This window comes from Nothobranchius furzeri, chromosome 4 (genome assembly GCF_043380555.1).
Source record: "Nothobranchius furzeri strain GRZ-AD chromosome 4, NfurGRZ-RIMD1, whole genome shotgun sequence".
In the NCBI taxonomy this organism is placed as follows: Eukaryota; Metazoa; Chordata; class Actinopteri; order Cyprinodontiformes; family Nothobranchiidae; genus Nothobranchius; species Nothobranchius furzeri.
In genome coordinates, this window is record NC_091744.1 from 84,131,574 (window position 1) to 84,149,073 (window position 17,500).

General features: G+C 42.1%; 2 protein-coding genes across 2 annotated transcripts in view; both read left to right on the forward strand.

Annotated features, from left to right (window-relative positions):
* Window positions 1-17,500, forward strand: part of syt9b (synaptotagmin IXb) — a 68,171-nt gene that overhangs the window by 329 nt on the left and 50,342 nt on the right. The window contains exon 1 of the mRNA XM_015965239.3: window positions 1-433. This exon is cut by the window's left edge and continues 329 nt beyond it. Coding sequence (XP_015820725.1) covers window positions 286-433 — 148 coding nt within the window. The 5' untranslated portion in view covers window positions 1-285. The remainder of the gene's footprint in view (window positions 434-17,500) is intronic.
* LOC139069689 (uncharacterized) lies at window positions 444-17,260 on the forward strand. The gene is made up of 2 exons (XM_070550534.1): window positions 444-13,918; window positions 16,449-17,260. The coding sequence occupies exon 1, from the start codon at window positions 9,733-9,735 to the stop codon at window positions 11,776-11,778; it is 2,046 nt and encodes a 681-aa protein (XP_070406635.1). The 5' UTR covers window positions 444-9,732; the 3' UTR covers window positions 11,779-13,918; window positions 16,449-17,260.

The following is a 17,500-nucleotide window of genomic DNA, read 5'->3' on the forward strand; positions in this document are numbered from 1 at the left end:
TCTACACACTTCGTTTATTCCAGTTCGTGCTTTTTATTTCATTTTTACTAAAACTCACCTAAACTTGGGTGAAAACGAGTTTCTGTTAATTGCGCGGATGCGTCGAGCGCGCAGCACGTTTCCAGCTTCCAGGGGTGTAGCCGCGGTGTCCACCGTGCGTCTTTACGCTGCTTCAGCCTCCATGTGACTGAGTGATAGCGTGCGTGCTTGCGAGTGAGTGTGTGGCGTGCGTGGCAAAGAGAGGAGGGGGATCAGCAGGAGTAATCAGAAGGATGCTGGAGGGCAATGCCTGCAGAACGAGAGGATGAGATTTGTCGAAAGGCGCTGGAACTGCTCTCCGACCTGTGCTCCAAGGGAGAGGTGCAGGACGACCACTGCCTGGACTTCATCTACTACTTCAGGGACCTGGCCAGACCGCGCTACACGGACTCAGGTCAGAGAACCGTCCCCAGATCAGCCTTGCGTTCAACAAACGAGCTGGTTTGAAGTTTTATTTACGAGACTTTAAACTGCTGTTCAGCGCAGCTGCAGGAGGAAAAGCACTTTCTTTCATCTCAGGCATAAAATATAGATTCAACTACTTTAACATTTTATGCTACTAACTGATATTTGTGCCTTTGACGGGATTTTACAGCAGCAGGTTTCAAATTTTATTGAATTTTTCTGAGTTTGAGTCTAAAAAAATAGAAAAACCTGCTGCAACATCTAAATGTGCAAAGTAGAAAAAAAGATAAAACGCTGGTTGTCAGGGTGCCAAGTTCACTGCAAACACAGGAGGAGTGAGAAGTGTGAGCCTGTTGTTTGAATCCATTAGCACGCAGCATCTCAGGTGTGTGCACGCGCGCGCGTGTGTGTGTGGCAGGAGGAGCTGCTCTTCACACAGATTAAACAGAAGTGCTCGTTTGTCTTTCTACTCAGGCAGCCAGGGAAGAAACAGCCCCACCCGATATACTAGTGACCACACACACACACACACACACACACACACACACACACACACACACACACACACACACACACACACACACACACACACACACACACACACACACACACACACACACACACACACACACACACACACACACGAATCTAATGTACAAACAATTCTTTGATCAGTCAAGAACAATTTTACATCAGACATAATAAAATAACTTTGTGTAAACTGCACCAAAAAAGATAAAACATGTTGACTCCAAAACGAAATATGAAGTTTTTGGATTCATTAAGACATTTTTCTTTTAGGATGAAATGTTTATTTCCTCGAGTTTGTTCATTCCGATCCACCCGAGGGTCCCAGTTTAGCCGGGTGTGTGGGATCTACAGCAGGCCTACAACTATGTGTTCATTGACATATTCCTATTTATTACATGTGAACAGCAAGGGCCTCTCAGAATGTTACAATCCATTATTAAACATGTATGATGGAGAGAAGGTTCAAGCTAGATTGGCTCCCCAGAGATGCTGTGACCCACTTCCTCTTGTATGTGGGTGCACGCGCGCACACACACACACATGCACACTCACGCACACACACACACACACACATGCACACTCACGCACATACATGAATGCACACATACACACGCATGAACACATGCACGCGCACACACACACACACACACACACACACACACACACACACACACACAGTCATACAAACACACACAGTCATACACACACAAACACACATACACACATGTACACATACACACCCACACATATGCACATGCACACATGCATGCACGCACGCACGCACACACACACACATACGCACACACGTACACACACAAATACGCATGCAAGCGCACACGCATGCACACAAAAACGCATGCACGCACACGCACGCACGCACGCATGCACAAACACACACAGGCACGCACACACACGCACACACACACAAATACGCATGCACGCACTCACGCATGCACACACGCACGCACACACGTACATGCATACACGCACATGTGCACCCACACACACACACACACACACAGTCATAAAAACACACAGTCATACACACACAAACATACACACACACACACACACACAAACACACAAATAAGCACGCACGCGCACACACACACACACACACAGACACACACACACACACACACACACACACACACACACACACACACACACACACACACACACACACACACACACACACACACACACACACACACACACACACACACACACTTTTGTTCAACTCTCCATGCGAGTGTTGTGGTGAGACTGCAGCTGATCTCTGATTCTCAAACCTTTTTTTTCTCATTTATTTTTGCAGCTTAGTCTCCAAAGGCTTCATCCCACTGGGACACACAGACATGGTCCACAGGCAGAACCAGGACCTCAGATGGTTCTGCTCATTATAGGTCCACTCAAGCTCCGGGGTTCTGCACTTTCTGGTTCACGTTGAACAAATATCACCATAAACCAGAGGTTCTCAACGCTGCTTCTAGCATGTTTTCTGGTAAAACATGCTACATGTGGCTACATCGTAGCTCATCCCCACCAGTGTATGAATGTGTGTGTGAATGGGTGAATGACTGATTGTGTTGTAAAGCACCTTGGGGGGTTCCAGGACTCTAGAAGGCGCTATATCAAATACAGGCCATTTACCATTTACCATAAATAACCATGCCGTGGTGACACTGAATGCACCATGGGGTTGTAGCCTTGGCATGAGGTCAGAATGGTCAGTCTTTCTTCCGATCTTACTCAGCCAAGATACGAGCATGACATATGCTGCAGATTTGTTAAACCATCCTTGAGCTAACAACAAATTCAATGTGCATCTAAAAAAAACTCAACCAAACCTTATTCTCACGTTACTCTGTGTTTTAATTAACATTTCTTTTAAAGACTTTCTTGTCCAAGAGAAATGTCACCAACTCTGCATCTGCCAAGGTATGTCCTCAAACGCTCGTGCACGCTCTGTGACTGACATCAGTACGTAAGCAGGTGGCTAATGCTATTGGCTAATGCTGCACGAGGCTCTACAGCAGGGGTCTCCAGCTAAATTTGTTCAAGGTCCAGAGTTGTTTCCAGCAGACACTGAGGATCAGATACTCCTCTAAAATAAAGTTCAATTATTATTCTATCATAATTATTCAGTAACTTAATATTTAAAATGTCCACCCAAATTCATGTCAACACCTAAATCACAGTTCAGGGTAAGGTTATCACTTTTATGGATTTCTAAAATCCGACATAATTCCTGAAAAGCTCTTCTCCCAATGTCCCACTTCCATGGGGAGTGCCGCAGGGCTCCATCCTGGGTCCTCTACTCTTTTCAATTTACATGCTACCACTTGGTAAGATTTTAGCAAGTCTCGGGGTTAACTACCACCTTTATGCAGATGATTGCCAGATCTACCTTCAAATCAGCCAACAGCACTCATTTTCTCTGATGTCGGAATGCCTCTCCCAGGTCAGATCCTGGCTTTCTCAAAACTGCCTACGGTTAAATGACAGCAAATCAGATGCCAGACTTTTAGCCCCACTAACATGAATGGTGCTTTAGATGTCTCAACTCTCCCACTCAATCTCAAATCATGTGCCACTAGCCTAGGTGTGAAACTGGACTCTGATCTTTCAATGTCTTCACAAGTCAACGCTACTGTCAAGTCCTGCTTTTTCCAACTCCGCCGCATCACTCGTCTTAAGTCAATCCTCAGACGCCCGGATCTTGAGTCAGTCATTCATGCTTTCATTACTTCACGTCTGGATTCTGCAAATTCTGTCCTGATTGGGATTAATGCTTCAGCCCTAAGCAAACTGCAGAAGGTTCAAAATGCCGCGGCCAGATTTTTAACCAACACCGACAGACGCATGCACATCACACCTATACTCGCAGATTTACACTGGCTCCCAGTCAAATTTAGGATTAACTTCAAGGTCTTGTTATGTTTACAAGGCTTTGTACTGCCCATCCCCATCCTATCTGACGGACCTGCTGACCCCATATGTTGCCACCCGTGCCCTTCGGTCAGCAGATCATCTGCTGCTTGTTGTTCCGAAGGTTCGGTACAAGTCACGGGGGGAGCGTGCTTTCTCTTATGCAGCCCCAACACTCTGGAACTCTCTGCCCCTCCGTGTGCGTTTCAAGTCGGCCCTGAAAATGCATTTCTTTAGTACTGCCTTCCCTCTGTGACACTTTTCATGAAAGTCCAGCACCGGATTTGATTTTTTAATTCCGTTCTTATGATTCAGTTGCTCACTTTTGGCACCTCGCACCATCTGGTAGCTTATTTGGTTTTATTTGTGCCATTTCAAATGTTTCATCATTCGTCGCATTATTTTATTTTTTGACAGTGCTGTTAACCGTTCTCCTATTTTATTGTTTTTAGTAGGAATTTTTATCTCCGACTATTTATGCTTTGTTCTTCTGAATTTTGCCTGTTCTTATCGTGTTTCTTGTTCAAGCATTTGGCTATTTTATGTACAGCACTTTGGTTAGCTGCCATGCTATTTTGAAATGGTGCTTTATAAATAAACACGGTACGGTAAAAGGATGAAAACTACGGATTTCTGCTTTAAACCAAAACACTGTTCTAACTTCAGGCTCTTTCCAGACGGTAAGACGATGCTGTTTCCTTAAACTATTTCATCATCAACACGTTCGTTGACTTGGTTTAGGCTCAGAAATAGATTGTCTCTAAAACAACTGCTTTAGAATAAAGTCATGAGACAGTAGCTGCGTTTACAAACGTCACACCGGAGTTGCACACTTGCGCAGTGGGCATTATTTTACTCCAAGAATCCAAATGAGTGTGTACACGGCCATCAATCGGAATGATGATCGGACAAAGCCACCTCTCTCAATCAGAATGGAATTTCGTTCCGATCGGCCCGTATCAGATCGGAATATTTTGATCGACATGTTTACATTAACTATTTCAGATCTGATTGGGCATTATTCAGATTACTTGTGCCCATGTAAACGTAGCTAACAGGACTGGCCTGGTGGCGTGTAAAAAGGTGGAATCTAAAGGATAATGAACCGAGGATATTTGCGACGAACTAAAACTGTGACGATCTGTGGCGAGTTTGGAGCGAATCACCGTTCGTACCCTGAAGAGCCCGTTATGTGCTTCTGATGGTAAACATCAGGCTGCTCATGAAATTGTCCTCCTCATGTCACACTACTTTATGTGAACGGCCAGTTTCCCAACGAACCTGCAGGACGCCACCGGCTGAGCTCTAAACTGGTCACACGATTCACAAAGCCTGACATCATTGGCAGTTTTACCCAGAAAGCACCATTTCACTGCTAAACCAGGAGCGTTCGGGGATATTTTCAGTAGGAGCGTGAGGTTTCTAGTCATGTTGTGTTTGTATTTTTAGGAACAGATTGATTTTAGGAGATCATTAACACTAAACAACCTTTAGCCACTAATTTGTACTTGTCTAATTATCCCTGTAAACCGATATGTTTTGTTATCTGTGGGCTTCTGGCTCAGACTCATTCAGAATGAGAACCTGCAAACTAAATTTTGACTCATCCAGAGCTCTTTTTCTTCTTGTGGTCATGTTTTAATTCAATTCAATTCAATTTTATTCATATAGCGCCAAATCACGACAAGAGTCATCTCAAGGCACTTTCCATAATAAACATTCCAGTTCAGTTCAGTTTTATAGCCCTCTATGAAGCTAAAATGTCTGCAGTGCGACTATAAGCCTGAAGCCTCATCAAAACATTTCTCCTGATCTCCATCGGCTTCTCGGTTTCTAACCAGGATTTAGGTTATTTACCTCAGTGAGCAAATATTCAGACACTTTCAGGTGATTGTTTCTTTTTTGGTCAGACACTCAGAGGAAAGCGAGTTTAAAGGGAGGCCAGAAAGCAGGGGTCACCAACCCCAGTCCTCCAGAACCACCACTCGACACATTTTAGCTCCGACATGCCTGACTTATGGTTGGTTTATGCTTGACGCGTCCGCGAGGTCCGCACGGCTCCGCGCGGAAAAGTTGCGTCATTTTGCGTCATTTTAACAACCACGCCCCTCCACCGCGCCTCCGCACGGCCCAAGATTTCCGCAACACGCACCTCGGAAATTTTCTAACCACGCGGACGGACGGACGTGGAAAAACATGGCGGACCGGCAAGAACTAGTGTGGCAGAGGTTTGTAAATACAGACATTTGTATGATTCAGCTCTCAGAGATCACCGTGATCAACATGTTGCTAATTATTCTTGGAGAGAAATGGCTCACACTGTCGGAAAAGACGAGAACGCTGCACTGAAAAAACAGATTATTTTCAATGCTAAATATTACCCCAAAACTTCATGTAAAATGTGACAAAATAAATAAGTTAAAGACTGAAATGGAAAAAATATGTTGTATCCTAACTGGAATAACCATTGTTTTAAATTAACAAATAGAACCCAATTGTAATGATTAAAATTTAACCAAAATATTAGTTTAGCACAATGATTTCTTTTTAACCGGAATAACTATTTTATTTCATTAACAACAAAACCCAATTGTATTGATTGAACTTAACCTTAACCTCCTCCCACGGAGGAGGGACGGTTCATTTCGACTGGTGGCGCAGCCAGAGAAGGTAAGTTTTTGTATTTTATCATTGTTTGTGGGTATGCCTGTACGGTTTAGAAGTTTAGAGAAATCACAAGACTTGTAGTCAGCAAGTATTTAACAGACTTTCACAAATTTGTTCCGGATACTAGATTTAACTTCGTCTGTAATAATAAATGCGGCAAAAACGAGAATTATATTGAAACGTGCTGGGGTTCGTTAGCTAAAAGTTATTTCAAAAATAGCATGCGCTTCTCATTAAAATCTTATAAAATAAATGGAGTTTGCCTTTTCGAGTTGTCCCCGAAAGTTTATCCCATATTGATGAAATTAACTGTCGAATAATTGGTTTCGTATTGATATTTTGCGTTTTTGTGTATGCAGCGTGTGCTTGGGAGGGGGCTATTTTCTGGTATGCACGTTAGCCACTTTAGCTAGTGGGCGCGTAATACGTGGGCTCGGTACTTTAGAACCGACCGCAAACATTTGATAGGTACTGATACAGAAAATATACATCTTTTCGCTGCAAAACCTCGATGCTTTCCCAATAAAATGTGCCTGATAAGACAGAAGCTCGGCTCCGTTCGTCTTGCTAGGCTATTGCGCAATACTAGCTCTGTCTTGGTCATGCACGCAGACCATGACGCAGGTACGGCTAAAAATGGGTACAAAACTGAGTTCGTGGACTGAGGAAATGTCGAGAAATTCAAAGGTTTGGTAATATTTTGTTAAAATTGGTTCAGTAGACTTTATATTGATTACACTTAACTGCGGCAACAACGAGGCTATATTGCAACTTGCTGGGGTTTGTTAGCTAAAAGTTATTCCAAAAATAGCATGCGCTTCTCATTAAAATATTATAAAATAAATGGAGTCTGCCTTTTCGAGTTGTCCCCGAAGGTTTATCCCACTTAGATCCAATTTACTGATGAATAATGATTTAGAATTGGTATTTATTTTACGTTTTGGTGTATGAAACGTGTGCTTGGGAGGGAGCTATTTCCTGCACGTTAGCAACTTTAGCTAGTGGACTCGTGGCACGTGGGTACCTAGGGCACGGTACCGCTTTAGAGCCGACCTCAAACGTTCAGTGGGTACTGATACAGAAAATATATGTAATCGCTGCAAAATCTCTTAGCTTTTCCAATTAAAATTCCATGTTAATGCCAGTAGTATATCGCTGCAGACCCGGAGACCGCAGATTCTGGCTTCTATTTCTGAGACCGCGCCGCCCCCTGGTTTTTAATTTTAGATATCAGAGGACGGCGAAAAGTTCGGTTTTTATTTTTTGTTTGAGAAAAACATTTTTTTTCTACTTAAATTTTCAGAAATTGTTTACAATCGATAACTAGATCTTTACGACCTCAAAGGAAATAAATGGAGCTCAGATGCTTTCATTACTGCTGATAATATATCAGTTAAGTAAGCTAGCACTACTTCAACATATTTATAATCAAGTAAAAGTTAAAAGTAGCCATCCAGAAACATTACTCCACTAACACAGGTGCTGCCCTTGGCCGACAGTTAAAAAAATTGTCTCATTTTTATTTCTGATAATAAATAAAAATTCACAATTTTATTTACATTCATGTTTTGTAAGCCGACCAGTGTGTCCAGTAACAAATTAATGTTACAATTAAACAATTTAACATAAAGCAGGAACATTTTACCTGCATTTTCTGGTTTTGGTTCTGCTGCTGGGCTGTGACCCAACAGATGCTCCAAGCTGCTCTCAACAGCTCCTCAGCACTGAGTTGCACTGATCAGGGTGTCCAAGTCTGAGATAATCAAGAAAAGCTTCCCATGTTCTTTTCTTGATAGATTTTGTTACTTCCACTATGTTCTCTGTGCATAACGTTTAAAATGTCTGTGCACTTGTATACACGGGGGTAATTCTTGTCTGTCAGAATGACCCAACAGCCTTCAGATTTCTCTGTCAAAAAAATAAACAATCAAATACAAAAAAAAAAAATCCAGTTAATGTGACTCAAGCCAACATTTTACTTTTTTGCCTTCTTGTGAAGATAGCGTGGCAGCCCTTCACAAAATAGGAGTGTACCATTTTCAGCATGTTTATAAGCTCACAAAGCAATCTAGCTTCCTTTGTTTATACACCGAGCTATCCCATCATGCAACGTGCTACAGCACCCAATACGTCACCTGACAAGAACCGATTTACAGGTCACTGTCTTAAAAACAATAGAAACTTGAATGTGCATTCAGCCTGAATCTTGAGGTCAGCCTGAATCTGCGGTTTCCAGGTCTGCAACGATACCCTTCACTTTAGGAAGCTCAGATCCGTTCGTCCCACTAGGGCTACTGTGTGATACATGACCTTGATGTTGGTAATGTGATTTAAAACACCAGTAATCTCATGCACTGTTTAATCTGTTATATAATAATTTATTTACCCTAAAATGTTTTAATACCAACTTTCTTTCTCTTTTACAGCAAGATTTCAAAGAAACCTTTGACTAGAGTAAGAAGCATCTGTGTCGGCTGTTCTACAATAGGAGAAAGGATACGCAGGTATCATAACAGAACATTGACTCCATATCCGGCTAACACCAAATGTCCGTAATTGGAAATGAATTGGATGTGCAAAATATGCAGTTTCATATCATCAAAACGATCACATTTGTTAAAACACTATAGGTTACAACATGGGCATTTTGGTAGAGCCCAGTCAATACCCTGTCTTCATTCTGATTGCCCTTGCTCCTTTAAGACATGGGGTGCATTACGGACACATTGTACCCGCTACCATGTAGAGACAATTGATGCAGACCAAGTCAACACTTTCAAGTGCTTGGTGTGCAATTCATGCTGTTTCAACACAGAGAGACAATATTTTGAACATCTGGGAGGCCATCTGAAAAACTTTGAGACAATTTCTTGTGTTTTCCAAGGATGTAATTTTAAGACAAATATTTACACAACATATCACAGTCATAAAAGCAGGAAACACAACCCACATTCTGTGCAGGACTTCAAGACTTCCGTTTTCCAGAACATCCTAAGTCAAACATCTCAACAAAGTACATCAGTTGAAAATGAAAATTACTGTGAATCTATCCTTGAAGAAGATCATGACTTGGACAAAATTATTATTGAGAAAATGGGTTTGCTTCTCCTCAAATTAGAATGCATTTTCAATGTGTCTAACACATGTATAAATTAACTAATGGAGGAGCTTCATTTTCTTATATCATCTGCATCTGAACCTGTTCTAAAAAACATTATAGAAAACACTTTGAAGAAGCATGACTGCACTGTTGAAGATGCAGTAGTTGCAGAGCTTGTGAAGGACATTTGTCAGCTAAACCCTTTCTGTACTGCCTTAGCAGTGGATGGCCCCTTAGGTACTCGCTATAAAAGAAATCAGTTTCTGAAAGAGCAGTTGTCATTTACTGAGCCAGTTGAGTTCATCTTAGATAGCAGCAAGAAAAAAACATTCCAGTATGTACCAGTTCTTCGATTATTGTCTCAACTTCTGAACACAAAAAACATTCAAGAGACAATTTTGCAGAATCAAAAGCAATCAAATGCTTCCAACGTCTACAGATCATTGCATGATGGATCCGTCTTCAAAGAAAATGAGTTTTTTTCTGGAGAGGAACTCAGACTACCACTAATTCTTTACACAGATGACTTTGAAGTCTGCAACCCTCTTGGGACGTCCCGCAAGAAACATAAGGTCACAGCTGTGTACTGGGTGTTTGCAGACATTCCTGCTACCTTGCGATCTACTTTGAACTCAATTCATCTGGCCATTCTTTGTAAGGCAGATGATGTCAAGCAATATGGATACCCAAAAGTGCTGGAGCCTTTACTGAAAGATTTGAAAACCTTTGAAAATGAGGGCATTTTTGTGTCAAGTCTGGGAAAAGTTGTCAAAGGAACGGTATTTGCTGTTGTTGCTGATAACCTTGGAGCTCACTGCATTGGTGGGTTTGTTGAAAGCTTTTCTTCTTCTCACTATTGCCGCTTTTGCATTGGAGATCGTTCACAAATCCAGGAGTATGAAGTCAGGACAGGAATGTTTCCTTTGCGAACTAAAGACAGTTACATGGATCATGTTGAAGCTGCTTTGTCTGGCACCACTGAAGGTCATCACTGTGGTGTGAAAAGACTGTGCCCACTCACTGAACAACTGAGCCATTTTCATGCAGTGTCTGGCTATCCCCCTGATGCTTTACATGATTTGCTTGAAGGGGTTGTACCATTTGAACTGGCACTGTGTCTTGAAGAGTTAATGAGAAAAAAATACTTTTCTCTTCAGTTGCTCAATGATGCCATCTGCCAGTTTCCGTACAAGTGGAATGACAAAACAAACAGTCCACATGCCATTCCTTTGACCTTTTCATCAAGAATGTCTGTAGGAGGAAATGCACATGAAAACTGGTGCTTGTTACGGTTACTGCCCTTAATCATTGGAGACAAAGTTCCAGAGGATGATGAAGCGTGGCAGGTTTTGATGACCTTGAAAGATGTTGTCGAGCTTATCATGGCTCCTGTCCATACAGATGAAACACTGGGATATATGGACAGCAAGATCAGTGAACATCGTTACAGATACTTGAATGCATTTCCAGGGAAGAAACTTAAACCAAAGCATCACTTTCTTGAACACTATCCATGGCTTGTAACTGCTTTTGGACCTCTTGTGGCTTTGTGGACCATGCGTTTTGAAGCAAAACATAGATTCTTTAAACGGCTTGTGAGACAATCAGGATCATTCAAGAACATTCTTATGACGATGGCCCAAAAACACCAATCAATGATTGCATATCACATCCAGGACACTGTCAGACCAATGGTGTCTGTCTCTAGAACAACTGAAGTGGCAGTAGAAATTCTCAAAGACAACATCAAGGAATCGTTTTCAAAGAAGTTTCCCAGGGCAGAGGTTGTAAGTGTGACAAACAAAATCACAATCTTTGGCACCATCTACAATGCTGGAATGTTGCTGGCCTTTGGGTCAACTGGGGGACTGCCTGACTTTGGAGAAATAATCCAAATCCTGATTGTGGACAAAAATCCTGTTTTTGTTCTAAAGCTGTTGAGGGGGTGTTACCATGAACACTTGAGGAGCTTTAAAGTAGAGCCCACTGGAGAAATTGGCATCTCTCAGCATGCAGAACTAACAGATGCATACCCCTTGGCTGCATATAATACAAGAAATGGTCGGATGGTGTCCCTGAAGCATTTCATTTACATTTCAGAGTAAGCTACACTTTATATTACAGTGTTATGTCTCTACATCAATGATATGTGAGAAAATGTTTTCATTTACCAAATCTTCTCTTTGTGTGTCTTCACAGCTGTTGATAGAATAAGCCTGACAATGCCGTTCCAATTGAGAGTCATTGTTGCTGAACATGACATTCGAAAGTTGAAGCTTCAATCAGGAGTTCCTGATACTGTGGAAGGTCTTATGTCAGTGATTCTTGAAGAATTTCAACTGCATGGCGAATTTGGGCTGCTTTATGAAGATAAAGACTTTGGGAATGAATATTTCAGTGTCATCTCAACTGCTGATTTGGAAGATATGGCCACCGTAAAGCTAGTAAGAAAAGAACCTGTTTTCACCCTTGACTTTGTTCCATTGAATGAATCGGGACTTCCTCATACAACGACCTCAGGAGACATGTCTGCTGCAAGTGAACGTGAAATGCACACCTCTGCAGCAGAGGAAAATGAAGATTCGGCTCTTGCAGAGGATGATGGTGGATCATCAAGCTCAAACAACACCATTATTCTTCCTGCATCATTCCGTACTGCTCCATGGCCAGCTAGATTTAAAGTCCCCACATTTTCAAGAGACATTGAAATGATACTTGCTGAGGCAAACATGATACACCAGACATCTGGAAGACACTTCAATGATGCAAGCATAAAATCTGCAGTAATGCAAGACCTTGCCAAAGCCATATTCTCGTACACAGCATACCCTTCAAATGTGCAAATAATCTCAGTTGTTGAAGCCCTTGTTGAGAAGTTTCCTTGTCTGAAGGAACCAGGGTCCTTTTCAGGAATGTATGGCTGGCAGCAACGGCTGAAGTATAAAATGCACAATTACCGCACAATGTTGAAGTCACGCAAGTTTGCTTACCCAGAATTGGAAGTAAACATGTTAAAAAAGAAGAAACCTGTAAATACCACTCCTGCTAAAAATGTGAGAAAACCAAAGAAAGCCGAGGTGAATTATCTCCCTCCACATCCTAGTGGAGAAAGTGAGGAGACTTTGGAGAGGGAGAGGCTTGAGTTGGTGGAAGAAACAAAGAAGAGAAACAATGCAAAGTTGATTGCAGAAAAAATGGCCAAAACATTTTCTCTACGGAGAATGGAGATTGTGACCGAATGCCCTGCTGTCCATGTTGTCAAGGAACGGTGGCCAGGATTGTTCACAGAGGCTCAAGTAAGAATATTCAGTTAATAATCTTTAATCTTTTTTGTTTTGTTTCGAACTCATTTTATATGTATTTTCACTTCACATAATGTATAGATCAAAGAGGAGTTCAAACGTTTAACAGCTGTTCCCTTGGAGGAAACATTCTTGCAGAATCTTGATGGTTACACCCAGCGACTTCTGCAGCTGATGCGGACCAAAGGAGGAGCTGCTGGTACCAGAATGCGACCTTTCCTGAACAGCTGTGAGGTGAGTTTTGCTTGTGTGTGTGTGTGTGTGTGTGTGTGTGTGTGTGTGTATATGAATGGCCTGTATTAGATATTGCACCTTCTAGAGTCGAAGAACCCCTAAGGCGCTATAACAATACAACACTGACAGAGGCAAGGCCTGCCGAGCACAGGCACCACTGGTCCCTCCGACTACCACCAGCAGGCAAGGTTGGTTAAGTTTCTTGCCCAAAGACACAACAGCAGCATTCTCTGCCAGGAGCCGGGATTGAACATGTAGCCCTCCGATTGCTGGACAACCCACTCTACCACCTGAACTACTGCTGTGTGTGTGTGTGTGTGTGTGTGTGTGTGTGTGTGTGTGTGTGTGTGTGTGTGTGTGTGTGTGTGTGTGTGTACAAATATTTCAAGTAGCTGTTTTGCAGTTGTGAGTTTTATATTGTAGTTTCATACATCTGAACATTTTGTTAACTGCACAAATGATAATATATATTTCCAATGCCTATTCAGTACTGTAGGAAGATTGACATAGCATATTTTTAAGTTTGATACATTTGTCTTTGATCCTGCAAAATAAGAATAGTTATTACTAGTGGTAATGTTTGTAATACTTGTTCCTAAAACATATTTTCTTGTAGGCCCAGACTGTTCAGAAAAGAAGGGATTCAGTCATTTGCTGTCTCATTGATTACCTTGGGGAACCCAAAAAGGAGCTCTTCCAAGACTTACAGGTATGACAATTACTAAGGATGTCCCAATTCTGAAATCGGATCGAGCAGTGTTTTTTTTTTTTTTTTTTTTCTCCATATTTTTCAGTGATCGGAGGTCGGCAGTTATAACCGACGAGTCTTGCCGATCTCCCAAAATAGACTACGAGCATGTTAGCATATGCTACTTCCGGGTTAGGGTTAGGGTTATTTCAAAATAATATGTAAAAATAACAAGATGTTTGTTTATGTATGTAGCAGACGCTTTTATCCAAAGCGACTTACAAGTAATAATCGGCATGTTGCCCTTGAGGCTAACAACAATAACAACAACTTGACATCAGTCATGGAGAGTAGGGAACAGGGAGTGGACAGTAGAGGGGGGGACAGGTGCAGGGAGGGTGCTAGTTAAGAAGATGCTCTCTGAAGAGCAGGGTCTTCAGGAGTTTCTTGAAAATTGAAAAGGAAGCCCCTGTTCTGGTAGTGCTTGGTAGGTCATTCCACATTTGTGGAACGATGCATGAGAAGAGTCTGGATTGTCCTGAGCGTGGTGTAGGCACTGCTAGCCGACGATCCTGTGATGACCGGAGCGGCCGGGCCGAGACGAAAGCCTTTGCAAGAGGATTCAGGTAGATGGGAGCTGTACCATCTCGGACTTTGTATGCTAGTGTTAGCAATTTGAATTTGATGCATGCTGCTAGCGGTAGCCAGTGGAGCTCAATGAACAGAGGGGTGACGTGTGCTCTTTTTGGCTGGTTGAAGACCAGACGCGCCGCTGCGTTCTGGACCATTTGAAGAGGTCTCACAGTACTGCCTGGAAGACCAGTTAGAAGGGCATTGCAGTAATCGAGGCGGGAGATGACAGTAGATTGCACCAGGAGCTGGGTGGCATGTTGTGTTAGGTATGGTCTGATCTTTCATATGTTATACAGCGCAAAGCGGCATGAACGAGCAACAGAGGCAACATGATCTTTAAAGGTCAGGTGTTCTTCAATCACAACACAAAGATTTCTAACTGCCTTTGAAGGAGCCAGAGATAGGAAGTCATTTTGGATTGAGATATTGTGCTGTATGGATGGTTTTGCTGGGATGGCAAGTAGTTCAGTTTTAGAGAGGTTGAGTTGGAGATGGTGGGATTTCATCCATTTTGATATGTCAGAGAGACAGTTTGATAATCGTGCAGAGAGAGTGTGGTCGTCCGGTGGAAATGACAGATAGAGCTGAGTGTCGTCTGCATAGCAGTGGTAGGAGAAGCCATGTGATCGAATGATCTCACCCAGTGTGGTGGTACAAATGGCAAAGAGAGCCCTGGGGGAGTCCTGTGGCAAGATGGTACACGGTAGAGGATTGTCCAAGCCAAGATGCACTGAATGATCGTCCTGTGAGGTACGATCAAAACCAGGTGTCTGCTTTCTCTGTGATGTCCATGCTAGAGTGTGGACAGAAGGAAGCCATGGTTGACCGTGTCAAATGCAGCCGATAAGTCGAGCAGGATAAGCACTGAGGATTTGCCTGTCGCTCTAGCTTCTTTTAAGGATTCAGTCACTGCTAACAGAGCAGTTTCAGTGGAGTGGCCCTTTTTGAACCCAGATTGGTAAGGGTCAAGCAGACAGTTTTGTGAGAGGTATTCTGTGATCTGCTTGAAAGCCACCCTTTCAATGATTTTGGACAGAAAAGGGAGGAGAGAGATGGGTCGGTAGTTCTCCACATGATTTGGAGGAAGAGATGGGTTTTTTTTTTTTTTACCAGCGGTTTAACCTGAGCATGCTTGAGAGGTGGGAAATGTACTGGATGTCAGTGAAGCGTAGATCACACGTGTGACTGCTGCGGCTACTGTAGGAGCAATAGCTTGGAGCAGTTTAGTCGGAATGGGGTCCAGTGGGCATGTAGTAGGGCGGCTGCACGTGAGAAGCTTGGACACTCAGTTCTCAGTGAGAGGGGAAAAAGAGGAAAATGAAGCAGTAGCGCTTGAGATGGCTGGGCTAGAAGGAGTTTGTGGTAGTGAATGTTCAGGAGTGGCCAGTTGAGTAAACTGTTTGCTTATTGCTGCCACTTTGTCAGTGAAGATTGAGGCAAAGGTGTCAGCTGATAGATTGTTGGTAGGAGGTGAAGAAAGAGGGTTGAGCAGATTGTAAATATGTAAAAATGATGCACTCCAATACGTCCTGCAGCGCTCCTCTGTGAGAGTGGGCATGGGTTGGTTGCACACATTCCGCTGCTGTTTCTCACCAGTATCAGCTGATGGAGGGCTCTAGTTTCGCTGCGCCGTTCGTGTCAGCTGACACGGTAGGGTCGGGGAGGGGGGCGGGGCATGATGCTTAGCCTGACGGGTGGGCAAGCAAAGCGCTGGGAGAAACCCTGCACAAAATATGTATTACTGTAATATTTGTAATATTCACAAGTTTCTTGTGACAGAAAATTCTGAAGACCATAACTAATTAAAACTTTGTTTGTTGTTAGCACTGATGCTGTTGATGATGTTTTAATAGAAAAAGTAAACATAAATAAATAATAATTTGTTGTCAAAATGTTTTTTTTTCCTTTTCATATGAAGGGTAATCATGAGGACTTCAGCAACCAGACACTGAAGGTGCTTGTCTTCCACATACCTACTGCCGAAGAAGCAGCCGTGGCGATTATGCTGGAGGGCAACCAAGTGCTCACGGGATGTGGAACCAGAACCAGGGGGTGCATATTCTTAATGGGACTGATCTATGCTCTTAACCTGGAGTATCCCAAAAAACTGAAATGCACCTTTGAGGTGTTCCAGAAACTCTTCTTGTGTCTCGACTGTGCTAAGTTAAGTCACAAGGTTCAGAACCTCAAAGCCAAGCTAATGGAATAATGTTTTAAAGCTGGTTTCAGGTCGGCTAAAATTATTCTGTTATGTTGGCTGGCAATATCCTGCTTATCTGGTACGCAAATTGCATCCCCTTTGAATAGAGAAAACTAAACAAGAGTACAGATGCCCTCTTTTGGCTTTACTGAACCTCACAAATATTGTTCAGCTATGTCCAGTTATTGGTTGAGCAGGGTGAAAACAAATTTTGAGTACACGGTTTTGTTCTAAGGTACCGCTTTTCCTGTTCTGTTTTGATATACCAGTTTACAGCGGTCTTGTATGAAAAACCTGTTGGCCTGAGTGTATTGGTTTACAGTTGGGTGCTGCTGTATTGGCTTTAAATTAAATTGTTCGTGCAGGTCACTTACATTTAAAGGGAACGTATTGCAGCATGCTAAACGCTCTTACACAATTGAGATTTCATTTCATGTTTAGTGTAGCTCTGGTAAACCTGTTAAACCTGCAAAAGCTCTTTGGATTTTATTTTGATTAATAAATTGTTATTCAAGTATTGTGGGATTTTTTTTATAATTTGTTTATTAAAGTAATTATATGTTAGTTAGACATTGTTTCAATTTATAATGTGTAAATTAATTAGTTAATTTTTAATTAATACATTTAATTAACTGTAAAATAAAATGTATAAAATTTAACTAAGATTTATCATTAAATACAAATGTAAAAAATGTTATAACATTTAAATAATCCTTTCAATTAATAATATGTTAATTAATTGGTTAATCTTTTATTATTAAAAATAATTA

What these genes read in the sequence shown, in the direction of transcription:
- LOC139069689 (XM_070550534.1), top strand. Translation starts at nt 9,733, where the DNA reads ATGGAGGAGCTTCATTTTCTTATATCATCTGCATCTGAACCTGTTCTA.